Source organism: Hippopotamus amphibius, chromosome 9 (assembly GCF_030028045.1).
Source record: "Hippopotamus amphibius kiboko isolate mHipAmp2 chromosome 9, mHipAmp2.hap2, whole genome shotgun sequence".
NCBI lineage: Eukaryota > Metazoa > Chordata > Mammalia > Artiodactyla > Hippopotamidae > Hippopotamus > Hippopotamus amphibius.
The window spans coordinates 27,065,309-27,090,576 of record NC_080194.1 but is presented as its reverse complement, the minus strand read 5'-3'; the positions used below and the strand labels follow the sequence as shown (position 1 = coordinate 27,090,576).

Here is a 25,268-nt window from a genome sequence, read left to right as displayed (position 1 = left end):
GCATTTACTGTTTGTAGACTTTTTGATGATGGCCATTCTGACCGGTGTGAGGTGATACCTCATTATAGTTTTGATTTTCATTTATCTGGTAATTAGTGATATTGAGCATCTTTCCATGTACTTTTTGGCCATCTGTATGTCTCCTCTGGAGAAATGTCTATTTAGATTTTCTGCCTACTTTTTGATTGAGTTGTTTTTTTGATATAGAGCTGTGTGAGCTATTTATATATTTTGGAGAGTAATCCCTTGTCAGTCTGTTTGCAAAATATTTTCTCCCATTCTGTGGGTTGTCTTTTCATTTTATTTATGGTTTCCTTTGCTGTGCAAAAGCATTTAATTTTAATTAGGTCCCATTTGTTTATTTTTGTTTTTATTTTCATTACTCTAGAAGGTGGATCAAAAAAAGATAATGTTGCAACTTATGTCAAAGGGTGTTCGGCCTGTTTTCCTCTAAGATTTTTATAGTGTCCAGCCTTACATTTAGGTCTTTGATCCATTTTGAGTTTATTTTTGTTTTATGGTGTTAGAGAATGTTCTAATTTCATTCTTTTACATGTAGCTGTCCAGTTTGCCCAGCACCACTTATTGAAAAGATTGTCTTTTCTCCATTGTGTATTCTTGCCTCCTTTGTCGTAGATTGATTGACCATAGGTGCATGGGTTTATTTCTGGGCTTTCTATCCTATTCCATTGATCTATCTATATTTCTGTTTTTGCACCAGTACCATATTTATCTGTAAGCACCCACTCCAACAGTAAGAAACCTGGCTTCCATTATTCACCTGTTCATTTACTTAACTTTTCAATTCCAGTATACACGTAGAAGAGTATCAGAATTATTATTCTGTATCTCCATGGGAAATAATTTTATCAAGTAGAGTACAGTGCTTAGATGCAGTTCCTTTTGCTCTTAGTCTTACAAACTCCATTTATTTCCAAAGTAACTTGGTCAGCAGCTTTCCTCAAACCCCCTTTAGTGAGGTTGTTTCATATATATGTAATATATTAGATTCTTTTGTCACGGTCTGCATTCCATCCTGGGATCCCCTGACCTCCTACATGATTTTTTTAAATTGCATACTCAGTGTTCACTCTTTATACTGTAAAATTCTGTGGCTTTGACAAATGCAACCCCAAAGTGTTTCATGTACCATTTTCTTATATGTATCCAATCATGCAGGACCATAGGACCAACTATGTATTGTTGTATCTATGTTTTACAGAGGAGAGAACTGAGGTTTGTAGAAGTTGAGTTCTTTAGGGTCTCATGGCTTTCAGTGACATCAGGATTTGAACCTAAGACTGGCTAAAGGGTGCAGGCTTTCTTCCTGCACCAGTGACATGTCCAGAGGGGACCAGAGGATGAGTGGGTTTAACAAAAGAAGGTGATGTTTTAGGCATGAAGATTTTGAGCTGTTTCAGGGATTTTGTCCCCTTGGACAGGAACTTAAAGGAAGGTCATAACTGGTTGCACAATGTCTTTCTGAAAAGTTTCAAGCTCTGATCAATTCATTTTAGTGCTCGATTGTATTACTTTCCTCTTATACTTCCTCTGGCTGTCTTTGAACTTAGGATAAAGTCCAAAAATATTACAAAGCTCTGCCTAAGCTGGCTCTGGCCTACCTCTTGAATCTTATCTTAAACCACTTTGCCCAGTGGGCTGTGACCCCTCTGGTCTTCTTTGACATCCTTGAATGCATTAAAAGCCCTCCTGTGTCAGGGATTTTGTACAGGCTGTTCCTTCTTCCCAGTTGTCTTCCTCATCGCCTTCTTCCATTGCCCAGCCAGCTTCTATGCATCTTCTGATCTCAGCTCAGCTGGCACTTTTTCCCCTTGCCTCAGTTTTCTGATCTGCAAAATGGAATTGTTAGTAGTTCTTACTGAATAGGATTGCTATGATGATTAGGTGAACATAACTCTATATTAAAGTTAGCTGTTATTATTATGTTATAATAATATCATGGTATAACATATTATTGTTATGATTATTTTACATTATTATTATCATTCCCTAGGATGGCCTTTCCTTGCTCTGCAGGCTGTCTCATTCCCTCACTAGATGCTTTCTGAGCACCCTACACCTGTTTTCAGCATTGATCACAATAATAATTAACCAACTTTGTAATTACTTATTTAATGTCTGTATTCCACACGAATATTTATTCTTCATGAGGGCAGGGACTATGTCCTTTTCATCACATATGATTGTGCGACTGTCTTCTGTGGAAGGAAGGTATGAATGGGCCCAAAATGTGGGCCCATTTCAGAGACGAGAACCTGAGGCCTAGAGAATATTAGACAACTTCCTGCCTGCTTATGAGTGGCGCTGGATACGCTGCAGGGTGTGACACATGGAAAGAGCTACATAAACGCCCATAAAAGGATGAAATTAAAGTCCTGGATTGCAGTCCAGTGGGGAGGCCAGTGTTTCTGAGGCTGGACTCTGGACCATCTGGGGTCCATCTCTGCTTTGTGTCATAGCCTGAAGGTTGACTACCATTTTTATTTGTATTATCCCAGTTCTGCCACCAACCTTCTCTATTCTGTGCCTCTGCCTTCCCATTCCCCAGATGAAAGCATTTGGTCAGAGGACCCCTAATGTCTTTCGGGCTTCTGTCATTGTGAGGAGCCTGCTCCTGGCCTCCAATTGTGCTGAAATCCCTGCCTTTGGGGGCTCTGTTGGGACCAGCAGGCCAGACAGACTAACTCTGCCCCTTCGGTCTTCCTTTCTCTCTAGAACCGGGATGGAGTCTGTGTCCAGTCAGTGTCAGTGATTCTGCATCAGGACCCTCGGAGGCAGGTGACCCTGACCCAAGCAGGGGATGTCCTTCTGTTTGACCAGTACAAGGTCACCCCACCCTACACAGACGGTACGGCCCTGATGGATGAGAGCTAGCTGAAAGGTGGTGGCCCAGGCTTTTCTGGCCAAAGGCACTGCCACACAGGCAAGAGCTCACCTTCTAGTACTGGGTGAATCAGGCCAGGGGGACACCTTGGTCCCAGGAACATGGACACTGGACTTGTAAAATTGTCTTTTTCCCCATCCCAAAATGACAGTGGGCGTCATGGCAGTATGATAGCTTCTCCTAACATTAGGGTATTAATGGGGCTGTCTTCCATCCCCACTCTCACTGTCTATTAATTAATTATTAACCTTCCGGATTTCACAAGGGATTTCTGATAGCTTGTAGGAAGCACATCTAACAAAAATGGCAAAACTATTAAGACATAAAATAGCACCAGAAAAAATAAAAATAAAAAAGAATAAGGGCTCAAGATTGAGAAGAGTGGAGATGCAAGAGGTTTAAAGAGCCCCCCCCCCAAAAAAAAAGGCAAGCCACAAAAGGTATAAAATTCACTGCAACTGAATCTAAAACTTAAAATTGCTACAGTTGAATCTGAAATCTTACTGTGAGCTTCCTGGTAGTCACTGTGAAAAAAAAAAGGATAGTTACAGAGTTCTCTTTTGCTAGGGAAGGAAACATACCAATTCCTTAGGGAGGCAAAGCTTTAATTGGCACTCGATGCTAGAAGAAATTTCTCAGCCAGAGCTGCCATGGTAGGTTATCCCTGGGTCCTGATTTCAGCATTGAGCAGGATTTCCTCAAGGCTCCCCAAGCCAGCCCCATGACAGAGCTTCGCTGTGTGTGGAAGACTCAGCTGGGCGTGGGGGTTGGCGTGGGCCATGCAGGTGGTGGCGGTGCATGGGGTGATATTGTCCGAACCTCCTACATCCCCACTCCGGTTCTGTGCCCAGATGCCTTTGAGATCCGGAGGCTGTCCTCCGTGTTCCTGCGTGTGAGGACCAACGTGGGTGTGCAAGTGCTCTACGACCGCGAAGGACTGCGGCTCTACCTGCAGGTGGACCAGCGATGGGTGGAGGACACCGTGGGCCTCTGTGGCACCTTCAATGGCAACACGCAGGACGACTTCCTGTATGTGCACTGCCCTGGACAGGGGGAGATGGGCCCCTTAAGAGTGTGCTGGGGCACTGCCTAAATACGTTTCTTGTGCTCTCTCATGGGCTCTCACTGCCCAATGTGTACCACTGATTATTCCTCTACATTTAAATTTAAGTATGCTTCTTTAAGGCAGTGGTTGACAGTCTTTCTTGTGCTAAAGATTCACCCCTGGGAGCTTGTTAAAATGCTGATTCCTGGGTCCCATCCTCAAAAATCTGATTTAGGGTACTGCCTAGGAGTTTAATTTTTAATAAGCACCTCTGTAATTCTAGTGTATGAGGTCTAGAGACCATACCTTGAGAAATACTGTTTTATAGTGAGGTCTTAAAATTGGTGGACCTCAGGCTGAGTTTGATTTGGCTCACGGTTTTGTCTCTTTAATGAGCTGTGAACACTTTTAGATGAGTGTGAGTCCCCAGTGAACCAGTGATGCCAAAACCCTTGAATTCTATCCCACCAGGCCCTTTTAACCCACGTACCTTTCCTGCCCTGTGCTCGAGGTTTGCACCCTGTGAGCCTCCCAACATTCTGGGCTAGTCCTATGGACTGACAGAGAGTTGAGAGAAAATCTATCTGGGGACGGACCCAGTTTAGGAAATCGAGGGAGGACGAGAGTCAGACCTTCCAGAAGAGAGAAGAAAGGGTTGATCTTGATGGCTGAAGGTTCTGGCCAGTCCTTCACGTTACATGTGTTGGGTGGTGCAGAAGGAAACCTGAGAGGCTTCCTTCAGCCAGAAATGAGAGTTTGTTTGGAAAAACAAGAAAACGAAAAACCTGAGAGCTGTTCCATGCATGGCCATGTTAAAATGTAGCATGCTACTCTGCCTTGCCTGGTGGAGCTGGTGTTAGGGCAGCTGGTCAGAATGGTGGGGGCGGACCTTGTTTAGTGTGTGGGCTGATGTCATTCTCCTAACTGTGAACTCGGGGTGGAAATACTGCTCTGTGTAACTGGAGTGTTCTCACTGCTCTGGAGCGATAACGTGCACGTGGTGGGCACCAGGCAGAACCCGCCCCTCGTGGACACTGTGGTCTCCCTCCAGTCTACCATCTACACCCAGTTCGGTGACCCTTGGAGACCGGAGATATCTAGGAAACGTGCCTCTCCCCTTCCCCCTTTGGTGCCCCTCACGTAACTATTTCCCACCTGGAGAGAGAGGGCGGGCAAAGGAGTTTGGGGGACCTGCCTGTGGGGAAGGGAGGAGGAAGTCTTAATGCGGTGAAGTGTGGTTCATGGGGTCCCTGTTTATCTCTTTCTGACATGAAGAACTGGGGGTAGGTGGTGAGGGTTGGGCAGTGTGTGGCCCTAAGCCCATGTGGAGCCTGTTAAATGTCAGATGTGTGTGTGTGTGTGTTTGAATGTGTCTGTATAGATCCCCTTGGCTGTTTGCATGTCTGGCATATATTCTTGTTCTGCGTGTGTGTGTGTGTGTGTGTGTGTACACGAGCAGGTGGATGCTGATCTGGGTGTATGCTGTCTGTTCCCTTGGGTGCACATGGGCCAGTGTGTGAATGTGGCTCTGCCGTGGCTGCAGGTCCCCAGTGGGTGTGCCTGAGAGCACCCCGCAACTCTTTGGCAATTCTTGGAAGACACTGTCCGCCTGCTCCCCGCTGGTCTCTGGCTCCCCGCTGGACCCCTGTGATGTGCACCTGCAAGCCGGTGAGAGGGTCAGGGAGGAAGAGGGGGGATGAGTAGGATCGGTTTGAGAGAGATGAGATGGGAACCTGGCCATGAGGATGTTGACCACATTGGGTAGGAGGGATAAGAAAGGAGAAGGTGTGGGGAGGGGATGGGGCTTCCCTTTTGGTGAGGGTCAGGCCAAAGGAAACCTCACGTTGTCCCACTATCACTCACACACACATTTGTGCTAGCTCCTCCATCTCAGGGCAAAAGCCCAAGTCCTCACAGTGGCCCCACCAGGCCCTACACTCTCCTCCCATCCCCCTCATCTCACCTCCTCCTCCCGCCACCTCCTGCCCTCCACCTTCCTCCAGCTGCACTGGCCTCCTTGCTCTCTTCAGACACAGCCTCTCCAGGTCTTTGCACTTGCTGGTCCCTTCGCCTGGAATGTTCTTCCTTCATAAACACACGCCTCACTCTCTCACGTCTTTTAAGTTTTTGGTCAAACGTCTTTCCGCTGAGGACTTCCGGACCACTGGGTTTAAAATCTCAATTCCCCTCCCGCCCCACCGTGCAGTCCTGCTTCTCCTTCCTGGTGTTCTCTCTCCTTAGAGTCTTCACCTTTAATTTACTATGTAAGTTGTTTAGTGATGGTCTCCTCCAGCCAGAATGCCTGCTGCACGAGGGGAGGGCCTTCCGTCTGTTTTGTTCGCTCCTGTGACTCCTTCTGGCATACAGCTTCATGCTTGGTGTGAGGAATGCATTGCATGAGTGTCTACACACACACACACACACACACACACACACACACACACACACACGTACAGGGTCCCCTGAGCTGTGGGGAGGGAGGCAGAGGCTGAGGCCTGGGGCTCCAGGCAGACTAGACCCCTGACCCTCAGCCTGTTTGTCTGTCTCCAGCCTCGTTTGCCCTTCAGTCCTGCAGCGTGCTCACGGGGGAGCTGTTTGCACCCTGCTCTGCCTACCTGAGCCCCGTGCCCTACTTTGAGCAGTGCCGCCGGGATGCCTGCCGCTGTGGGCAGCCCTGCCTGTGTGCCACGCTGGCCCACTACGCCCGCCTGTGCCAGCGCCATGGGCTCCCTGTCGACTTTCGTGCCCACCTGCCAGCCTGTGGTGAGTGCCCCACGCTTGTGTGCCTATGTGAGGGTGGCTGGAGGAGCTAGAGCTCCAGATCTGAGTGTCCACCTGCCCCCCGAACTCTCCCCTGGGATGTCGACATCCCACCGTCTCCTCCAGCCGAACAGCCCCGCCTCCCAAACCGCTTCCCCTCCTGCGCTCTCCATCCCTGTTGAGGGCCCCCATCCGTGGGCCACCCAGGCCTGACACCTGGGGCATATCTCACCTCCAGTCCACCTCCAAGTGCTGTCAGTCCGATCAGCTCCAAATTCAGCCAGTTCTCACCACCTCCACTGCCACCACCCTAGTCCCAGCTACCTAACAGGTGTCCCTACAGCCTCTTCTCACTGCAGCCAGAGCGACCTTTCTAAAGATCACCGGCTGTGTGGCCCTCAGGTTTGAGTGCATATGTGGCTCAACGGTCATGGGCTGGCCCATACCCACCCCCACTCCCACCCCTGGCCACACACCTCTCCATGTCTTAGTCATCTCTGTGCCCCCAGCCCCAGCACAGAGCCCCACTCTCAGCAAGCTTTTGGCAAATGTTTGTTGAATAAATGGAAAAGGCACAGTACAGTAAGTCTCCTACATATGAATGAGTTCTGTTCCTAGAGCGCTTTTGTAAGTCCAATTTGTTCGTAAGTCCAACAAAGTTAGCCTCGGTACCCAACTAACACAATCTGCTATATAGTACTGTGCTATAATAGGTTTATAGTACGTTTGCATCTTTGAAAGTTCATAACTTGAAGGTTCGTATGTGGGGGACTTACTGTATTGGGAGTCAGGAGGCCTGAGTTTTAGTCCAGCCCTGCAGGTATCTTGCTGTGTGTCTGTGACAAAGTCCTCTCCATCTCTGAGTCAAAGTTTCTCCAGAGTGGGTTGGACAGGATCACAGTAGAACCATCATGGGGACTTTTGAGCAATGCACCTATCTGAGCCACATCCAGTATCAGTGAAAACAATGTACCTGGCAGTGAGGGGCAGGGGGTCAGCATTTTTAAAAGCTCCCAGGTGGCTCTGATGTGCAACCAGGGTGAGAACAACTGGGCTTGGCAGTCTAGGTGGCTCTCCTGGACCTGGCAGGCTGTGGGAGACCCCAGGGGAGTGGGCTGGGGCGAGGGCAACCCTGAGTCTCGGACAAAGGCTGCTGGAGGGAACCCAGTTAATCCTCACAGCCCATGGACGTGAGAGAGACAGATGTGTGTGTGTATTTACACACCTATGCATGTGTGTCTGTGGGTGACAGGCGTGAGTGCAGGGCTGTCAGGAGGCAGTGACCTCCACTCTTCTCCCAGTATCACTACCTAAGAGGAATGCCCTGCAGAGAAAGGGAAATCCCAATGGCAGAGTCCAGGCTGAACTTGGCGATGGGACCCACCTCTGTGGCTCTGCCATTCAGGTGTAGTGGGAGGCAGACTGGATCCAGTCCCAACTGTGACCTTGACCAGCTGTGTGACCTTGGGCAAATGTCTTAACTTCTCTGGCTCTCAGTTCTCCTCTTAACGATGATGGCCACACAGCTGTGGGTGCAAGGGAGACAAAGCCTGGTCACATTTCCCGCTACAGCACTGTCCTGCGAGGCCACCAAGGAGTACAGCCCCTGTGTGGCTCTGTGTGGACAAACCTGCCAGGACCTGGCTGGCCCTGAGGCCTGTGGGGTTGATGGTGGCGGCGACCTCAGCGGGCACGAGTGTGTAGAGGGCTGTGCCTGCCCACCAGACACCTATCTGGACACCCAGGCTGACCTCTGTGTCCCCAGGTGAGCAGGCTGGCTTGAGGTCTGTGTCTGATGAGGCTGGGGGTCTCCAGAGCATATGAAACTGGGGTGCCTGACTGGGCCTCTCATGTCCCTACTTCATCTCGCAGTCTCGGGGCAGAGCTGGGAGGATGAGCTGGGTCGGTGGGTGGGCTCCCTCCTCTGGACCCCCCTCCCAGGCCTCTCGCATCGGCTCTGGCTCCTTGCTCCAGCCCGGCTTTCCCACCAGACAGGACAACCCCACGGAGCCAAGAGGGTCACTGCCCTCATCGCCCTCTCCTTCCACAAAGCTTTACTGCCCTAGTGTGTCCCCGACATTTCTAGGCCCTGGGAACTCAGCAATGAGCAAAGCAGAATCCTGCCCTCACAGAGCTCACATTCTGGGTGGTGAGACAGAAAAGAAGCAAATAAACAGACACTTAATAGGTCTGGTGGTAACGGGAGCTACAAAGCCAAATACAGCTGCGTGAGAACAGGGAGTCCGGGGGCAGGGAGGGCTTACTGTTGTGTCACATGAGGTGAGCACGGGAGGAAGGCCTCTCTGGCGAGGTGACATTTGAGCAGAGATTTGAGGGAAGAGTGCTCCAGGCAGAGGGCACAAGGGAAGGCCCCGAGACCTGGCTGTGGGCCTTCTTGGTGTGGCGGGAGGGCAGAGCTGGTCGGGGGAGGTGGGGACCTCACAGGACCCCCAGGCTGACTGGCAAGGCCCTTGGTCCCCCCAGGCCTGTTTCTTCCTCTGTAAAATGGTATCACGTGTGACTGAATGATGGGGGGGTGGGGCTGGAGAGAAGCCCCTCTGGGGGCATGTTTGACTCACTCAGAGGCCTTTTCAAACGGGAGTCCTCCCTTGAGATCCGGTTGCTGTGCCCTGCCCCACCCTTGAGGCTGAGTACTGCCCGGGAAGGGAGCCTCTGAGGGTTAGATGCGGTGGAGCAGGCGTTCGAGGGGGAGAAGTCGGTGAGAAGCACTGGGGTTGAATGAGTTCAGCTGTCCCTTCCAGCCTCAGCTGCTCTGCTCCACGGTCTGCACTTGGCCGTGACCGGCAGGTGCCGGGGGAGGGATGGGAGGAGGAAGAGTCTTTGCCCTCCGATGACCTACAGAGAGGAACCTGCAGAGAGGAACCCGCAGAGAGGGTCGCGTAAGGATCCCCACCTTACAGGACCTCCGTAAGGACGGGGAAGGTGATATATTTTGGAGGCCCTAGCCTGGTGTTCGAAGTATTTAACCACCTGTGTGGTGGAGGCGCTGATCCATCAGAAGGGGCGCTGGGTGTGGGTGCCCCCGGCTGGCTTTGGGGGGGGGCAGTCCCCGTCCTTGGGGTCCCCGCCCCGGCTCCTGAGCCAGCTCACCTTTCTCTGTTGCCGGGTTTATAGGAACCAGTGCTCCTGCCACGTCCAAGGGACGGACTATCCCCCTGGAGACAGCGACATCCCTTCTCTGGGCCACTGGTGAGCGTCCCAGACAGCAGCGTTTTTATCCTCTCTTTTAAGCGGGAGTTCCTGACTAAAGACAATGCAGCTCTGTGGAACTTTCCAGGAAGTGACACTCTCCCTCTCCCTCTGCGCAGGGAGCCAGGGACAGAAGTGGGGATGTCTGTCTGAACCCCGCCGTGACCCGCGTGCAGTGACGCGGGGTCTCTGGGCCCTGCAGTGACTGGGTGGGCTGATCCCAGTGCCTCTCTCTCTCTCTCTCTCTCACTGCAGCCACTGCAAAGATGGAGTCATGAGCTGTGATAGCAGAGCCCCAGGTAAGGGTGACCGGGAGGGTGGGGGCCCCTTCATGGTAGTGGGGTTGTGGAGAGGAGGATGGGGAGCTCGAGGACAGACCAGGACGAGGCGCGCCCAGCCCGGCTCTTGTGCCACACTGAATTCCTTGCCCTCTCTGGAGAGGCTCCGGCTTAGAGGGAAGCATCATGAAATCTTGTCCCAGCCTCAGCCTCATTCTAGTGGCTGTCCCTCCTGCTTCTCAAGGAGACGCTGAGACTCTGTCTCCCTCAGGGGTAGCTAGCTGGGGTACCTGGACAGTCCCTTGACCTCCCCTGGGTCCTGGATTTCCTCGGTGTGAACCATTACATGTCTACTGAGGCTGGCTGTCCAGCCCAGTGCGTGATGTGGGATCACAGCGGTGGGGAGGATAGGCTGGGCCTTGAGACCCTCACAGGCAGTAGAGATGGGGGGTCAGGGTGGTACAGTGGTGGGTCAGTCTGTGAGGGGCTTGGAGGTGGTGGGACAGGGGGTTGGAGCCTTCAGGGAGGGACTCCTGGGGCAGATGATGCCACTAAGCACGGAGATTGGCACAGAGGAGATCAGAGAACAAATGCTGCCTGGCACTCACTGCCTGTGCAGCCCTGGGTAACTCACTTCACCTCTCTGGGCCTTCGCTTCCTCTTTTGTATATAACCTAGATTCCTATGTTATCTCCACATTTCGTGTATGTCCCTGAAAGTGTTTGTGTTGTTTGTGGCTTCAGGTTTCTTCCCTTTGGGACTTTAGTTTCATCTCCTGTAGCTATCTCTTTATCCCCGTTCCATCCCAGGTTGGGCATGGAACTCAGCCTCCTTTTATTGACTTCCCCTAAAAAAGATCACTCACAGTGTATAAGTGTACATGGCCAACTTGGCTGAAGGCTTGAGGAGAGAGAGTGGGTTTATGTCACAGAAATACAGGTAAATGGGAAGTCGACTTCCCTATTGTTTAAAGTCCCCTGACTTCCCTGTTGTTAAAAGTCCCCTGGCCACCCTGCTGCACTGCATGGCTATCCCCTTTCTGGCTCCTCTCCTGGTCCCTCCGCGGCACTTCCTCTCACCTTATCATGCCTTTTGAGAGCAGAAGTGGCTTCTTTCCATTATATGGGAAAGTGTAGGATAGTAATACCTCACATAGTTGTTGCTGGATTAAATAAGAAAATGCATGCGAAGAGCCTGCAACGATGCCTGGTGGAAAGGACACCTCCAATAATTGGTACTGGTTGTCCTATTGTGGGACAGCACACACCCCTCCTGACCACTGTCATGTGCACCTGGGAACCCAAGAAATGCCTCAGGGGCAGCCAGGGCGTGAGAAAGCATCGGAGCCCCATCTCTGCCTGCATCTGCCAGATGTTGGCACCCAGGTCTCCCTGGCCCCACTACAGCCCAGGAACCCACCCCAGGTCCAGTGTTCCAAGCATCCTGCTGAGTGTCCAGGCTCTTGCCAGCACCACCCTTTTCTCCTCCAGCTGCTGCCTGCCCAGCAGGCCAGGTCTTCGTGAACTGCAGTGACCTGCACACTGACCCTGAGCTGAGCAGAGAGAGGACGTGTGAGCAGCAGCTGCTGAACCTGAGCATGCCAGCCCGTGGCCCCTGCCTCTCAGGATGCGCCTGTCCCCAAGGGTATGTATCCATGTTGCCATGGGTTACCACTCCTGAAGGTTGGCAGAACCGGGGACCACAGGGTGGAGTGAGGGACAGGGAAAACCTCACACAGCCTTGCAGGGAGGCACAGCCCAGGGCTGGCCAGTGACAGCAAAAGGCCCAGCAAGGAGTCTGAGAAGGAGCAGGAGGGTGGGACCCAAGCCAGAGTGGAGTCTACCCACCTCTGCTTCTCACCAGCATGTCACCTTGGACAAGGAAGTGTCCTACCCTCTCCCTCTGAGGCTCAGCTTTTTATCTGTAAAATGGGAATAGTGATAATTCCTACCACCTCAAGAGACTGTTGTGAGGATTAAATGAGGAGCCAATCACTGGATGGGTGCCAAGCATGCTCTAGAGGTCTCATGGCTGAAGACCGTGGGAGAGGAAACCCATGTTTAGCTCTCAACTTTTATCCCTGCAAAATTCTGACCAGGTAGAGGGCTCAGGCCCCAGTAATACTTAGAAAAGAAAGGCCCCACCCAGTGGAAGTAGTCTCCTTCCTGAGTGCCTGAGATGCTGCCTTCGCAGCTGGGTGACCTGCATGAGCTGAGATTTGTGGGTTGCCTCATGGGTGCTCTGTATGCCAAAGTGGCTGCAGGGGCCCAGTGCCCCGCTCTGCCAGTTCTCATTCCTGATTCTGGTCTTGCTTCAGGTCTAGGCTGAAAAGACAGTTAGGTGCCTCATCCCATGACTTGGCAGGGCTGAGCTGTGTCCTTCAGCCTGGGCAGAGACCAGTGCTCTCAGCTGGGAGTCCCAGCCCAGACCTGGCAGCCAAAAGAAGTGAGAAAGAGGGTCAGGGCTTCTAGGGTAGGAAGGGGAGGGAAGATTCAGTTGGCGTTTGCTGTTTCTAAAACACCTTGATATAATGATCTTCTTCGATCTCAGAGTATCCTTGGGAGAAAGCAGGGGAGAATCATTATTCCCATTTTGCAGATGAAGAAACTGAGACCAAGGGTTGGTTGGAGGGAAGTGGCCTGCCCAAGGATCCATGACCCAAACCCAACTCTGCTTACTGCAGACCCTGCCCTTTGGCCAGCGCATGCTGGCTCTGTGAGACCTGGGGTCTTGTCCCCTACAGAGGTCATGATGTGGGTTATGAGCTTGCCCTTTTCCAGGCAAGAGCATCCACCAGGGACCCCTGTGAGGTCTGGAGAACTCGCGCAGGACCCCTAGGCCTGAGACTCTACATTTCTAACAAGCTCCCAGGAGGTGCCAATGTTGCTGGTCTGGGGACCACACTTTGAGTAGCAAGGTTCTAAAGCAATGTCCAACATTAGGGATTAGTTTAACTCAGAAGATCCCGAAACCGGAGCAGGGCTCCTTTTCAATCCCCAGGCTCTGAAGGGTAGGATAGGATGTGAAGATTTCTAAGGGCTGGGTGACCTTTGACAAGTTACAGGACCACTTGGGAAATAGTTTTCTTGCCTGTGAGGCTGTGCTGGCTGTTTGTTTGAAGGACCAGTCTGAGCAGGACAGTACCCGAATCCTCTTCCACTGGTCCAGGCCTCTCAAAGTTCAATCCAGGTCCTGGGGCTGTGCCAAGCGCATCCACAGTCCAGAGAACTTAATGTTTGTCACTAGCTATGTGATGTCAGACAAATCACTTTTTATGAGCCCGAGTTTGCTTATCTGTAAATTGAGGGCAGATAACACCCAAGAAGACAGTGCCTACGAGGAGCCGGGCACAGCAAGCCCTCCAGAGAACTTGTCCTCGTCCCCTTCTTAGTGCTGAAGCCCCATCACCTCTTGGGGTATTTGCCCTAGTGGCTCACGTGCTGTGTCAAATGCCCTGTGAAGAGCTTATACCCACTCCACAGGGGCTTGTGGAAGGGAAATTGTTACAGTCTCAACTTGTAAAGGAAGGACAGGCATTTCCTGCCATGGTGGAACATTCTCTTGGGAGCTGGGATAGGGCTCCCAATGACAGCTAGCAACCCCTATGTGGGGCCCTCTGGACCTCTGGTCCCTCTGCCCCTCTCCATGGTGTTTCTTAGAATCTCTGGGTGTTATGTATTGCTCCTGGGCCACTGCAGAGGTCTGGGGCTGTCTGTGCCATTCCAAATTCTTTTGCATCTTGGTGCTGAGCCAAGGGCTCTGGGGCCACTAGGCAGTGTAGCACAGTGGTAGGAGCACGAACTTTGGAGTCAGGCTTGAGTCCTGATTTCACCACTTACTGGGTGAATCAGTTAACTTCGCTGAGGCTCAGTTTCCTCATCTGTAAAATGGCACAGAATAAGCACTCTATGTGAGTGATGGCATTGTCTTCCTTTGGTTGCATCCCAAGCATGTGCAAATGGCCCCTGAGAGGGTCTGGAACGAGAGGGTCCCTTAACAGTTAAGGAGAGGGTGCTCCACAAATTTAGGGCACCTTGAAGACAGAGGCCAGAGCTCCTCTCTGCATGCTCCTGTCTGTGATGGGCACACAGAAGGTTCTAGGGATGCAGGCAGGTCTGCAAAAGGCCAGGAGGGAGTGGTGGATGATGGGCGGTAGGGAAGGCTGCGACCCAACCCCCAGTGGATGGTGGGCAGTAGGGAAGCTCCTGGGGGTGAAGATGGAAGGTGGTGAGCCAGCCCGTCACTGGTGTCTGATGCAATTATGGGGAAAGGAAGGGCAAGAAACGAATAATTATTGTGTCTCTACTAAGTGCTAGGCAGTGTGCCCAGGCCTATAATTAAATTCTCATAATGACTTTGGAAAGACGGTGTCCTTAGCCCTGTTTTACGCATGAAAAAACGGAGGCTTAGAAATGTTAAATAGCTTCAGGTAGAAGTTGTGGATTAAGCACATGCTTTTTCATTTTTTTCCTGCTTCCTCTCACAACCACAGTGAAATGTTGGTAATGGGGCAAAAAAAGTATAAATCACCAGGGACAAAGAGAATAGGAATGGGATGACAGTGACATAAGATGGGTCAACAGTTTTTGAAGAAGAAATGAAGGTCACTCTGTAGAAACTGACCTTGCAGGGCAGAGGTTGACAACTGATGCTTGTAGAGGGGAAGGCCAAGGAGAAACAGCCTACATGATGTTGACAGCGTCAGGAACAGGAGGCTCCAGGCGTCTCAGAAGGAGGGGCGGTGGGGGCAAGACAGGAGAGTGAGTTGCAAGTCTGTGTAAGGAGCAGTTAAACCCCCAGATTCCCAAACCCTATCCAGCAGAGAAAGGTGGTAAGAGTCTCTAGAAAAGTCAAATCAGAGACTTTGATCTCGGAGACACAGGCAGGGATGAGATGCAGAGTGAAAATAGGGAGACTGAGTGAAAGCCTACTGGGACCCAGCCTTCCTCCCCAGCTTGGTTCCCGGGATGGTGGCATCAGAGTTTTTGCCTTGCAGGCAGGAAATGAAAGATGATTCTTCTCCTAAAAATTGGCTGGGCCAAGAGAAAAAAAAACTCTAGAAGCTGACACTTTGGGGGTTCCTCTACAAAATGATGGGCCCCTCCTTAAATATGGAGCGTCAAATGAATTTTTCATGTCTCACTCTTTTTCCTTTGAATGTTTTTAAAAGTGAGGCTAATTTATACGCAGTAAAACACAGATTATAAGTATACAGTTTGCTAAGCTTTGACAAATTTATACCATCTTGTAACCCACACCTCCATCAAGATATACAATACTTCCTTCCCCTCAAAAAATTCCCTCATGCTCTATGCCTTTTCCCAGTTGGTACGTCCCCCACCCCTGCACCACAGTGATTCATTTTGGCAGAGATAGACTCTGCCTATTTAGAGCTTCATGAAAGTAGAATCATACAGTATCTACCCTTTGATGTCTGGCTTCTTCTCCTTAACATATGTCTTTGAGGTTGATCCACATTGTTGCATTTTCCAGTAGCTTGCTTCTTTTTATTACTCAGTAGTATTCCATTGTTGAAATGTGCAGTAATTGATTTGTCCACTCAAAGGCTGATGCATATTTGGGTTATTTACAGTTTGGGCTATTTTCAATAAGGCTGCATTCTCCTGGATGAACACTCCACTGTGGAACTGAGTTGTAGGGTAGATGTATGTTTAACTACATAAGAAATTGCCAGACTATTTTCCAAAGCATTTGTACCATTTCACGCTCTCATTGTGTGAGAGTTCTCCACATCCTCACTAACACTTGATGTTTTCAGTCTTTCTCATTTTTGCTATTTTAGCGAGAGCATAGTCAAATAACGTTATGGTTGTAATTTGTATTTCCCTGAAGACTAATGATAAGTCCTTTTTCATGTGTTGTTGGGCCGTTTGCGTATCTTGCTTTGTAAAGTGTCCACTCAAGTCTTTTGCTCACTTTTTGTTTAGTTGATTTTTTGGAAAAATTGAGTTGCAGAAGTTCTTTATGTATTCTGGATGCAAGTCCTTGGTCAGATATATGTATTGCAAATATTTTCCCCAGTCTATGATTTGCCTGTTTATTTACTTAAAGTGTCTTAATATGTCTAAAAACTTCTGATGAGCAGAAGTTGAAAATTTTGGTGATGTCTACCTTGTCACTTTTTTCTTTCTGATTAGTGCTTTCTATGTCCTAAGATCTTTGCCACGGTTCCAAAGATATTCTTCTATATTTTCCTCTAGGAGCTTTATAAATTTCGCTTTTACATTTGGGTCTATAATCTGTCTAAAATTATTGTATTTTGTATATGCTGTAAAATGAAGTTATTTTATTTTATTTTTTTCTGATGGATATCCAGTGGTTCTACCCCATTAAAAAAAACACTTTCCTTTCCCTATTGAATTGTTTTTGTACTTTAAAAAAAAATCAATTGGCTGTATACATGTGGATCTATTTCAGGACTCTTTATTTGTTCCATTGATCTATTAGTCCATCTTTAGGCCAATATCACACTGTCCTGATTTCTGAAGGTTTATAGTAAGTCCTGAAATCAGAAATTGATAGTGCTCCAACTTCGTTCCTTTTCAAAGTTTTTTTGGCACTTCTAAGTCTTTGAATTTCCTTGTAAATTTAGGATCAGCTTGCCAATTTCTACAAAACGGCCTCTGGGATTTTGAGTGGGATTGTGCTGAATCTATAGATCAGTTTGGGAGAACTGACATCTTCATGCTAATGTGTCCTCCAATCTACAAATATGTCATTATTGCTCCATTTACTGGGCCTTCTTCAATTTCTCTCAGCAGCGTTTCACAGTTTTCACCTAAAGCTTTGCACATTTGTCATTGAATCTATTCATAGATATTTGGTGTTTTTGTTGTTCATCCTAAGTTGTGAAATTTGTAGATACCTCTATGATGATTTTTTGCCTATTTGTTCTGTCATTAATGAAGAAGAATGTTGAAATCGCCAACTATAATTGTGCTTTTGTCTCTTTTCTCCTTTTAGTTCTGTGAGTTTTTGCTTCTGTTTTTGAAGCTCTGATACTTGGTGCAGGCCTGTTTAGGATTGTTATGTTCTCCTGATAAACTGACTGTTATTATTATGAAATATCCCTCATTATTGCAGTTAATACTACTTGTCTTGAAGTCTACTTTGTGTAGTGTTAATATAGCCATTCTGTCTTGTGACTACTGTTTACATGATATCTTTTCCCATCATTTCACTTTTAGCGTGTCTGTGCCTTTGTATTTCAGCTGTGTCTTTTGTAAACAGAATATAGTTGGGTCTTGCTCTTTTAGCCAATGTTACAGTTTCTCCCTTGTAATTAGAGGGTTTATACATTTGCATTTGATGTAATTGGATTGAGTTTAATACTGCCATCTTGTTATTTGTTATCTGTTTGTCCTATTGTTCTTTGTTTTTTCTTATTTTCTTTCTTCTTTTGGGTTAAGTATTTTTTAGTGTTCTATTTTTTCTCCTTTATTTCATTTTAACTGTACATCCTGGTATTTTTTATTTTTGTGGTTCCCCAGAGGTTACAGTATGTATCTTTCACTTATCACAGTCTACCATGAATTAATGTTTTACCACTTTATGTAGACTATTTCCACCAGTCTGCTTTCATTTACTTCCCTCTTGTCCTCCGTACTGTTATTGTCACACATTTTATTTCTACATGTGTTATAAACCCCACAATTAATTGATGTTAATCTCACTCTAAAGGCTCAGTTATCTCTTAAAGAAATTAAGAAATAATTAAAAAAATATTTACCAACATATTTTCCACTCTTGGGTCTCTTCATTCCTTCATGTGGATCTGAGTTTCCATCTTCCTGAAAAATTCCCTTTAACATTTCTTTTCAGTGTAAGTGTACTCATCAGTCCATGAGCCACCTGGGTAGGAGGGTCAATGCCCATGTCATGGTCTGTTCACTAGTATACAGTTAGTGCCTGCAGGACGACTGGCATCCAGCCTGGCCGGGGGTTGGGGGGGGTGGTTGGCCGGTAGCGCTGAGCCTTGCTTCCTGATGTATGGCAGAGACTTCTGAGCAGGACCAAGTCTGTTTCGGGTTTTTCCAGATACTGAGGTGCCTCTGAACCCCATTGGGCAGCAGCAGGATGGTGGTAGGTACATGGTCACTCTTTTCCAGAGTAAATTCTGAGAGCCACCCCAAGGCATCCATGTGGATACAGGATCCTCCACAGGTGGCAGAGATGGGAAGGGTGCTCTCCTGACCACCTGCCTGCTGTGTCCTTACAGCCTGCTCAGACATGGGGATGCATGTTTCCTGCCAGAGGAGTGCCCATGCACTTGGAAGGGGAAGGAGTACTTCCCTGGGGACCAGGTCATGTCTCCCTGCCATTCCTGGTAAGTGAGGCCCCATCTGGGCTCTGCTTTCTGCTGGGAGTGGGGATGGATATCGATGCACGGTCACCAGTACAATCTAGCATTCCCCCTTCAACCACATTCACATTCATGCTGTGTGTTTGTGTGCTATGTGTGGGTTTGTGGATACATACAAGTGTACACATAGAATTTTGGGGGGTGTTTTTGTGAGTATTTACATGAATGTGAGTTTGATCAAATATGTATATGAATGTGTATAGATGTGTATTGTAATCATGACGGTGTGTTTATGTATTTATATGGGTATGTAAGGGTGGGCACGTGTCCAGAATACATAGACGGCATATGTGAATGTATATGCACGTCCATGTATGTGAAAAGATGGGCATTCATCTGAATGTGTTAGTGAATACATACGGGTATGAGTTTGTGCATGTATACAGCTGTGTTTATATACATTCGTGTGCCTCTGCCTCCATTTAGTAGGTGGGGACATGTATGTGCAAAGTGTGCGAATATGTGCATGCACTGGGTGTGCGTATTTGTATTTACATGTCAGTGAACAATATGTAAAATGTGCATTTGTGATTTCCTATGAATACGTACATGCCTATATATGAGAGCGAGTGTATATGTGAATATATTTGCACACCGTATATCCGTTAATGTAAGTATACACACGTGAGAGTGTGTGAACCTGGACTGGATTCTGTGAAAACAGACTTGGGGCCAGTTCTGCAGAGCTTGCCCTGAGCCAAGCAGCAGGGGTTGGAAGTGAGTAGAGTCTCAACCTCCTAAGTATCCCCGCAGGCTTCCAGGGCTGCTGTGCCTAACTCATGTGAACTCACTTTCCCAAGGCTTGGCTCCTGGAAGGACCTATCGTGATTCTCTTTTAAGTAACTTATTTTCGCACTCTCCACCTGTCCTCTGCTTGTGGGAGCGCTGAGACTCTCTCCCACCTTGTAATCACCTAAATCTTGAGGTTCACCCAATGACCCCCCCAAAGGCCTTATAACTACCCCAACAACCAATGAGGCCTTTCAACCCATGTCTCCCAGGCTGGGCGGCTCCTGCTGCGGCCTCCTATGCCAGATGTGCTCTGTGTTCCTGGCGCGCGGAGGCACGTGGAGCCTCCCTGACATTCCCCCTGTGCCCTTGCACTCCTGCAGAGGGCCTGGCCTTGGCTTTCTGGGGCTCTGAGAGCCCCAGTGCTCCTCCAGCCCTGATGTGTCTGCAGGATCAAGGTGGCTCTTCCACTGCCCCAGAGGGCCAGAGGACACTCAGGGACCACTGATCCCTGGCTCCTACAACTCTCTGGAAAACGGCTGAAGTGCATCAGCTAGACTGGTGGGGCTAGGATGAAGAGGGGAAGGAAACAGGATGAGGACTCCTTGAAGAGGTCTGGCCAGCTCATTCCAGTGGAGCTCAGCACCCAATGGAACCTGCTTTCTCCTTCCTGGCCCTACATCACATTCCAGTGACTCTTCCAAGGGGTCAGCTTGGGCACAAGATCCTGTGTAAAGTAGCTTCAGGTCAAGCTTGGTGTATTTTTTTTAAGTTATTTATTATTTATTTATTTATTGGCTGCGTTTGGTCTTTGTTGCTGCAAGCAGGCTTTCTCTAGTTGTGGAGTATGGGCTCTAGGCATGCGAACTTCAGTAGTTGCAGCACGTGGGCTCAGTAGTTGTGGCCCATGGGCTTAGTTACTCCACAGCATGTGGTATCTTTCCAGACCAGGGCTCGAACCCGTGTCCCTTGCATTGGCAGGCGGATTCTTAACCACTGTGCCACCAGGGAAGTCCCACTTCATACCTTTCTTCATGTGGCTCTGAAATTCCTCTCTTCTTTTCCCCCCTGCCTTTCTTGCCGCTCCTTCTCAGGTTCTTCAGCTGACTCTTCCTCTTCTCCAAATTCTTCATATTGAGTGCCCCGAGGTACCTCTTCTGTATTCATACTCGCTCCGTTGGTGACCTCACCCAGTCTCCTGGCGATAAGGCCCATCCACTGGCATATGATTCCCAAATTTCTACCCATAGTCCAAACCTTACTCCTGGACTCCAGACTCACACATCCAGCCGCCCACTTGACATCACCACATGTGTGTCTAATGGACATCTCAGATGCCAGCAGGCCCAAAACCGAACACCTGACCTTCCCTCTCAGACCTGCTTCTCACTCAGCCTTCCCCATCTAGGTGGAGGAAGACTTCGTTTTTCCAGTTGCTTAGGCCAAAATACCTGGAATCATCCTTGAGTTGTCTCTCTTACTACCTTCGTGCAGTCTGCAAATCCTTTGGGTTCTGCCTTCAAATAGATCCAGAATCTGGATCTCATTCCTTCACTGCTGTTACCCTGCTCTGAGCCACCATCATCTCTTTCCTAAGTTGCAGAATAACCTCTCAACTGATCTTTCTGCTTCCACCCTCCAGCTTAGGCTCAATGCAGCAGCCAGAGTCGAACATAAATCGGATCCTATTATTCCTGTGATTAAATCCTCCAAACACTCCCGCACTTACTCCTAGCAAAGCTGCCATTCTTACAATGGCCTTCTTGGACCTATGGGATCTGGACCTCTGTTACCTCCCTGAATTCCTCCTCTCCTCCTACACTCTCCATTCTAGCCGTGTTGTCTTCCTGAGTGTTCTTCGGGAGCTTTGCAAAGGCTGTACCCTCTGCCCAGGGTGCTCTTCTTCCAGATGTCCATATATTTAATTTTCTCACCTCCATTAAGTCTCTGCTCACATATCCCTCTGTCCACCTTATTTAAAATTACAAACCACCCACACACACATTCCCAATCCCCTTTATCTTGCTTCTACCCCCCCCAGAGCACTCATCACCTTCTTACCCACTCTATTACCTGCTCGTGCTTACTTATTATTTTTTATTATTTAGTGTGTAACTTCCTCCTCTAGAATATAAGCTTCCCAAGGGCAGTGGTGTTTTGCTGTTTTGTTCACTGATGTATCTCAAATCCTTAGAATAGTGCCTGGGATATATTTGATGCTTATTACTTGTTGAATGAATGAGTGAATGAATGATAGGAGTGGTAAAGAGAGTGTGACCATTGGAGTCAAATAGATATGGATTCAGTCTTGACTCTGTTATTTATTGGCTTAACCTCTCTGAGTTCCAGCGTCTCCTACATAAATGGGGACCCACCCTCGCACTCTTTGGGCATTTGGAGGTTGATGATGTGTGTTGACACCCGGCCCAGGGACACACAGTGGGCACTTTGATGGGCAGCGGCTTGGTCGTGGATATTCAGGGTGGGGGTGGGGCATGCCCTGTGAGGGGTCTGGGCACCTGTGTTTCAGTGTGTGCCAGCACGGCTCGTTCCAGTGTGCGCTCCACCCCTGCGCCTCCACCTGCACGGCCTATGGCGACCGGCACTACCGCACGTTTGATGGGCTCCCGTTTGACTTCGTGGGGGCCTGCAAAGTGCACCTGGTCAAGGTGAGTGCCTGGGTGTGTCTGCACAGCTGGCTTCATGGGCACCCAGAGCAGCTGATGCATAATTGGGTGGGTTTGAGGATCTAAGCCCTGGTGTGTGACAATTTAGAGACTCAAAGAAGTGCTGAGGAGCAACACTGGGGCTGGACAGAGCCCGCCAGTCATAAATACCCCACTGCCTGTCCACTCACCATTATAACCTTGCCCTCTCGGGTGCCAGTGGTTTTTCTATCTGTAATAGTAAAAGCAAATGCTTTCTGGGCCTTTATTATATGCCCAGTGGTCTACCAAGCCATTTTAAAGCATTATTTCACTTAATTCTTACAGCAAGGCAGAGTTTATTGAGTCCGTGTTATAGCTGGAGCAACTTGGGCTTAGGGAAGTTGGTATCTCACCCGAGGTCACACAACTAGTCAGGGACAAAATTGGGGTCAAGTTGAAGTCAAGATATCTGACTAGAGAGTTGGTGTGCTAAAGGAGTCATGTATTAAAGCCACCAGCTCACCCAGAGGAAAAGGAATGGCGATGTGGGGTAGGATCCCCTCGGGAAGGAGAAAAGGGTACCAACAAGGCAGATGGGAGAGTGCCTCAGTCACATTCAGGGACCTTGGTTGTGCTAAGGGCCTGTCCATCTCATCAAATAATAGTAAGAGGAACAGTAACAGTGATAATGATAATAGTAACGACAAACCTTTTTTAAAAAATTAATTAATTAATTTATCTATCTATCTTTGGCTGTGTTGAGTCTTTGTTGTTGCACATGGGCTTTCCCTGGTTGCAGAGAGTGGGGGCTACTCCTTGTTGCAGAGCGTGGGCTCTAGGTGCGTGTGCTTCAGTAGTTGTGGCACTTGAGCTCAGTAGTTGACGCTCGTGGGCTTATTTGCTCTGCGGCATGTGGGATCTTCCCAGACCAAGGCTTGAACCCGTGTCCCCTGGTGAATTGGCAGGTGGATTCTTTACCGCTGTGCCACCAGGGAAGTCCCAATGACAAACCGTTTATGTAATAAGTCCTATCTAGGGAGCAGGCACTGTGCTGGGGTCTTTCACATGATTTTAATAACTCCACAAGACAAAGATTATAGACCTCGCTTTATTTTATTTTTTAAATTTCAAAGGTTTTACATGCTCTTCACTAACATTTAAAACAATGTAGAAGCATATATTAAAAACAAATATTCCTCTTCGCATCTCTTCTGTTCCTATTCCCTGCTGAATAAGCGCTTATAACAGGTGTGAATACTGCAAGGTCATTTTTCATAAGACAGACAGACAGACACACATACACACATTTTGTTTAGTTTCTATGAATAGAGTCCCGCAATTTGCTTTTGTCACTTAATAGTATACTTTGGACATTATCTCATATAGCCAGTAAAATTTTCTTCTTTCTGTAGAATTCCACAGAAAGGATGTGCTCTGGTTTGTTTTATTATTCACCATTGATGGACATTTAGGTTGTTGTCAATATTTAAACGCTCAGTGACTACTTGTGTGGACGTGTCTCCAGACTCTTAGAAGTAGAATTGCTATAAAAGTGATACATTTAGAATGTTGTCCAGTGCCAGCAAATTGCCCTCCAAAAAGGCTAACGTTACTCTCATCAGTGTGTATAAGACAGTGCCCCTTCCCCCACACCCCTGTCAACACCAGCCATCCCTATTATGTATTCATTCATTCATTCATCAGACCCTTTTTGGAGAGTCCCTACATGCTAAACACGGCACCAGGAACACAAAACAAAATTGAGCTTGAGAGAGCTGAAGTAAGTTGCTGAGAGTCACACAGCTCGTGTGAAGTAGAAATGGGTTGAAAACTATTTCAGAGTCTGTGTCCCTCTACCCTCCGTCTCTCAGCAGAATCTCTTTCCTCCCTGGTTTAATGCAATAACTTATTTCTCCGCAGAGCACATCAGATTTCAGCTTTTCTGTGATTGTAGAGAACGTAAACTGCTACAGCTCTGGCATCATCTGCAGGAAATTTATTTCCATCAACGTTGGGAACTCACTCATCATCTTCGATGACGACTCAGGAAATCCTGTAAGGCCCGGTGCAAGTGAAGGTTGTGTAGACAATTTGCCTGTTAATAGGGGGCAGAAGAGAGCTAAGCACTGGTTTCCTTACCCTCGCGTTTTCTCTTGGAGCCACTGAGTCATCAGCCAGGACTGAATTCCTTGGCTACAGCCAGGAACCCAGAGGTCAACGTCAGGGCATGAGGGAGGCAGAGGAACTGGTGAATTCCTGAGGCTGGGCAGTGACTTGTAACCAGGCCCAGCTGACCTAGGTGTTGGGGGACACTCTGGCCTCAAGAATGGCCACCTCTGTCCCCCTAGAGTCCGGAGAGCTTCCTGGACGAGAATCAGGAGGTCCATACGTGGCAAGCAGGATTTTTCACGCTGGTGCATTTCCCACGGGAGCACGTCACCCTCTTATGGGACCAGAGAACCACGGTGCACATTCAGGCGGGGCCACAGTGGCAGGTAGTCACGTGAGCAATGACCCTCATGGGCCCTGTGCTACTGCCTAGATCCAAGCCAACCCCTGGGCATCCTTGCATGAGCTGTACCCTTGCCAAAGAGCCGGGAGCCTCGTGCCTTCTGTCCTATCTGCCCCACCCCACTCTGGGCCCCTTCTCCTCTGACTCATCTATCTCTCTGCACACTGTGACCCCCATAGTTGCTTCTGGGCCCATGGAGACTCTTAGGCTCATGGAGACCCCCTCTGCCCATGGTTCACCCTTGGAATGCCTGAAACTGACCATTCTCTCTTCTTTCAGGGCCAGCTGGCAGGACTCTGTGGGAACTTTGACTTAAAGACCATCAATGAGATGAGGACCCCAGAGAACTTAGAGTTAACTAACCCCCAGGAGTTTGGTGGCAGTTGGGCTGCGGTCGAGGTAAAGCCTCTCCAAGCTGGCTCACTTCCCTCACCCAGAGGGACCCTGGTCAGCACTGAGAGAACCTGGCTACAGGTCAGGGAAGAGGGACATTGGTGCAAGGCTGCTTGTGCAACCTCTCTCTCAGCCTCCGACCTGGCATCCTCAGCCCTGGACTCTGTCCTGTGGCCTGAGGACCTGCACTGTCCTATCTCACAAATCAGACCCTGGACCAAGCCCTGGTGGGAGGGCTGGGGCTGGGAAGGAAACAAAGTCTCTGTCCAAAGAGAGATGACCACCTAGTAGGGAAGATGAAGCTTGTTGAAGCATGACCATCTTACCCATCTCTGTGCCCCCAGTGTCTGGTGATAGGTCTGGCACAAAGGAGAGACCAAGAGAGACCTACATGGGTTGAGGCAA

The 25,268-nt window shown here is 48.9% G+C and overlaps 1 protein-coding gene across 1 annotated transcript in view; it reads left to right on the top strand.

The window, feature by feature from the left end:
* Positions 1–25,268, top strand: part of OTOG (otogelin) — an 80,591-nt gene that overhangs the window by 15,763 nt on the left and 39,560 nt on the right. Inside the window, exons 16-28 of the mRNA XM_057749336.1 lie at positions 2,737–2,869; positions 3,757–3,934; positions 5,494–5,618; positions 6,501–6,713; positions 8,283–8,475; positions 9,846–9,920; positions 10,176–10,219; positions 11,689–11,842; positions 18,438–18,545; positions 21,841–21,979; positions 23,879–24,013; positions 24,307–24,453; positions 24,750–24,869. Coding sequence (XP_057605319.1) covers positions 2,737–2,869; positions 3,757–3,934; positions 5,494–5,618; positions 6,501–6,713; positions 8,283–8,475; positions 9,846–9,920; positions 10,176–10,219; positions 11,689–11,842; positions 18,438–18,545; positions 21,841–21,979; positions 23,879–24,013; positions 24,307–24,453; positions 24,750–24,869 — 1,764 coding nt within the window. The remainder of the gene's footprint in view (positions 1–2,736; positions 2,870–3,756; positions 3,935–5,493; positions 5,619–6,500; positions 6,714–8,282; positions 8,476–9,845; positions 9,921–10,175; positions 10,220–11,688; positions 11,843–18,437; positions 18,546–21,840; positions 21,980–23,878; positions 24,014–24,306; positions 24,454–24,749; positions 24,870–25,268) is intronic.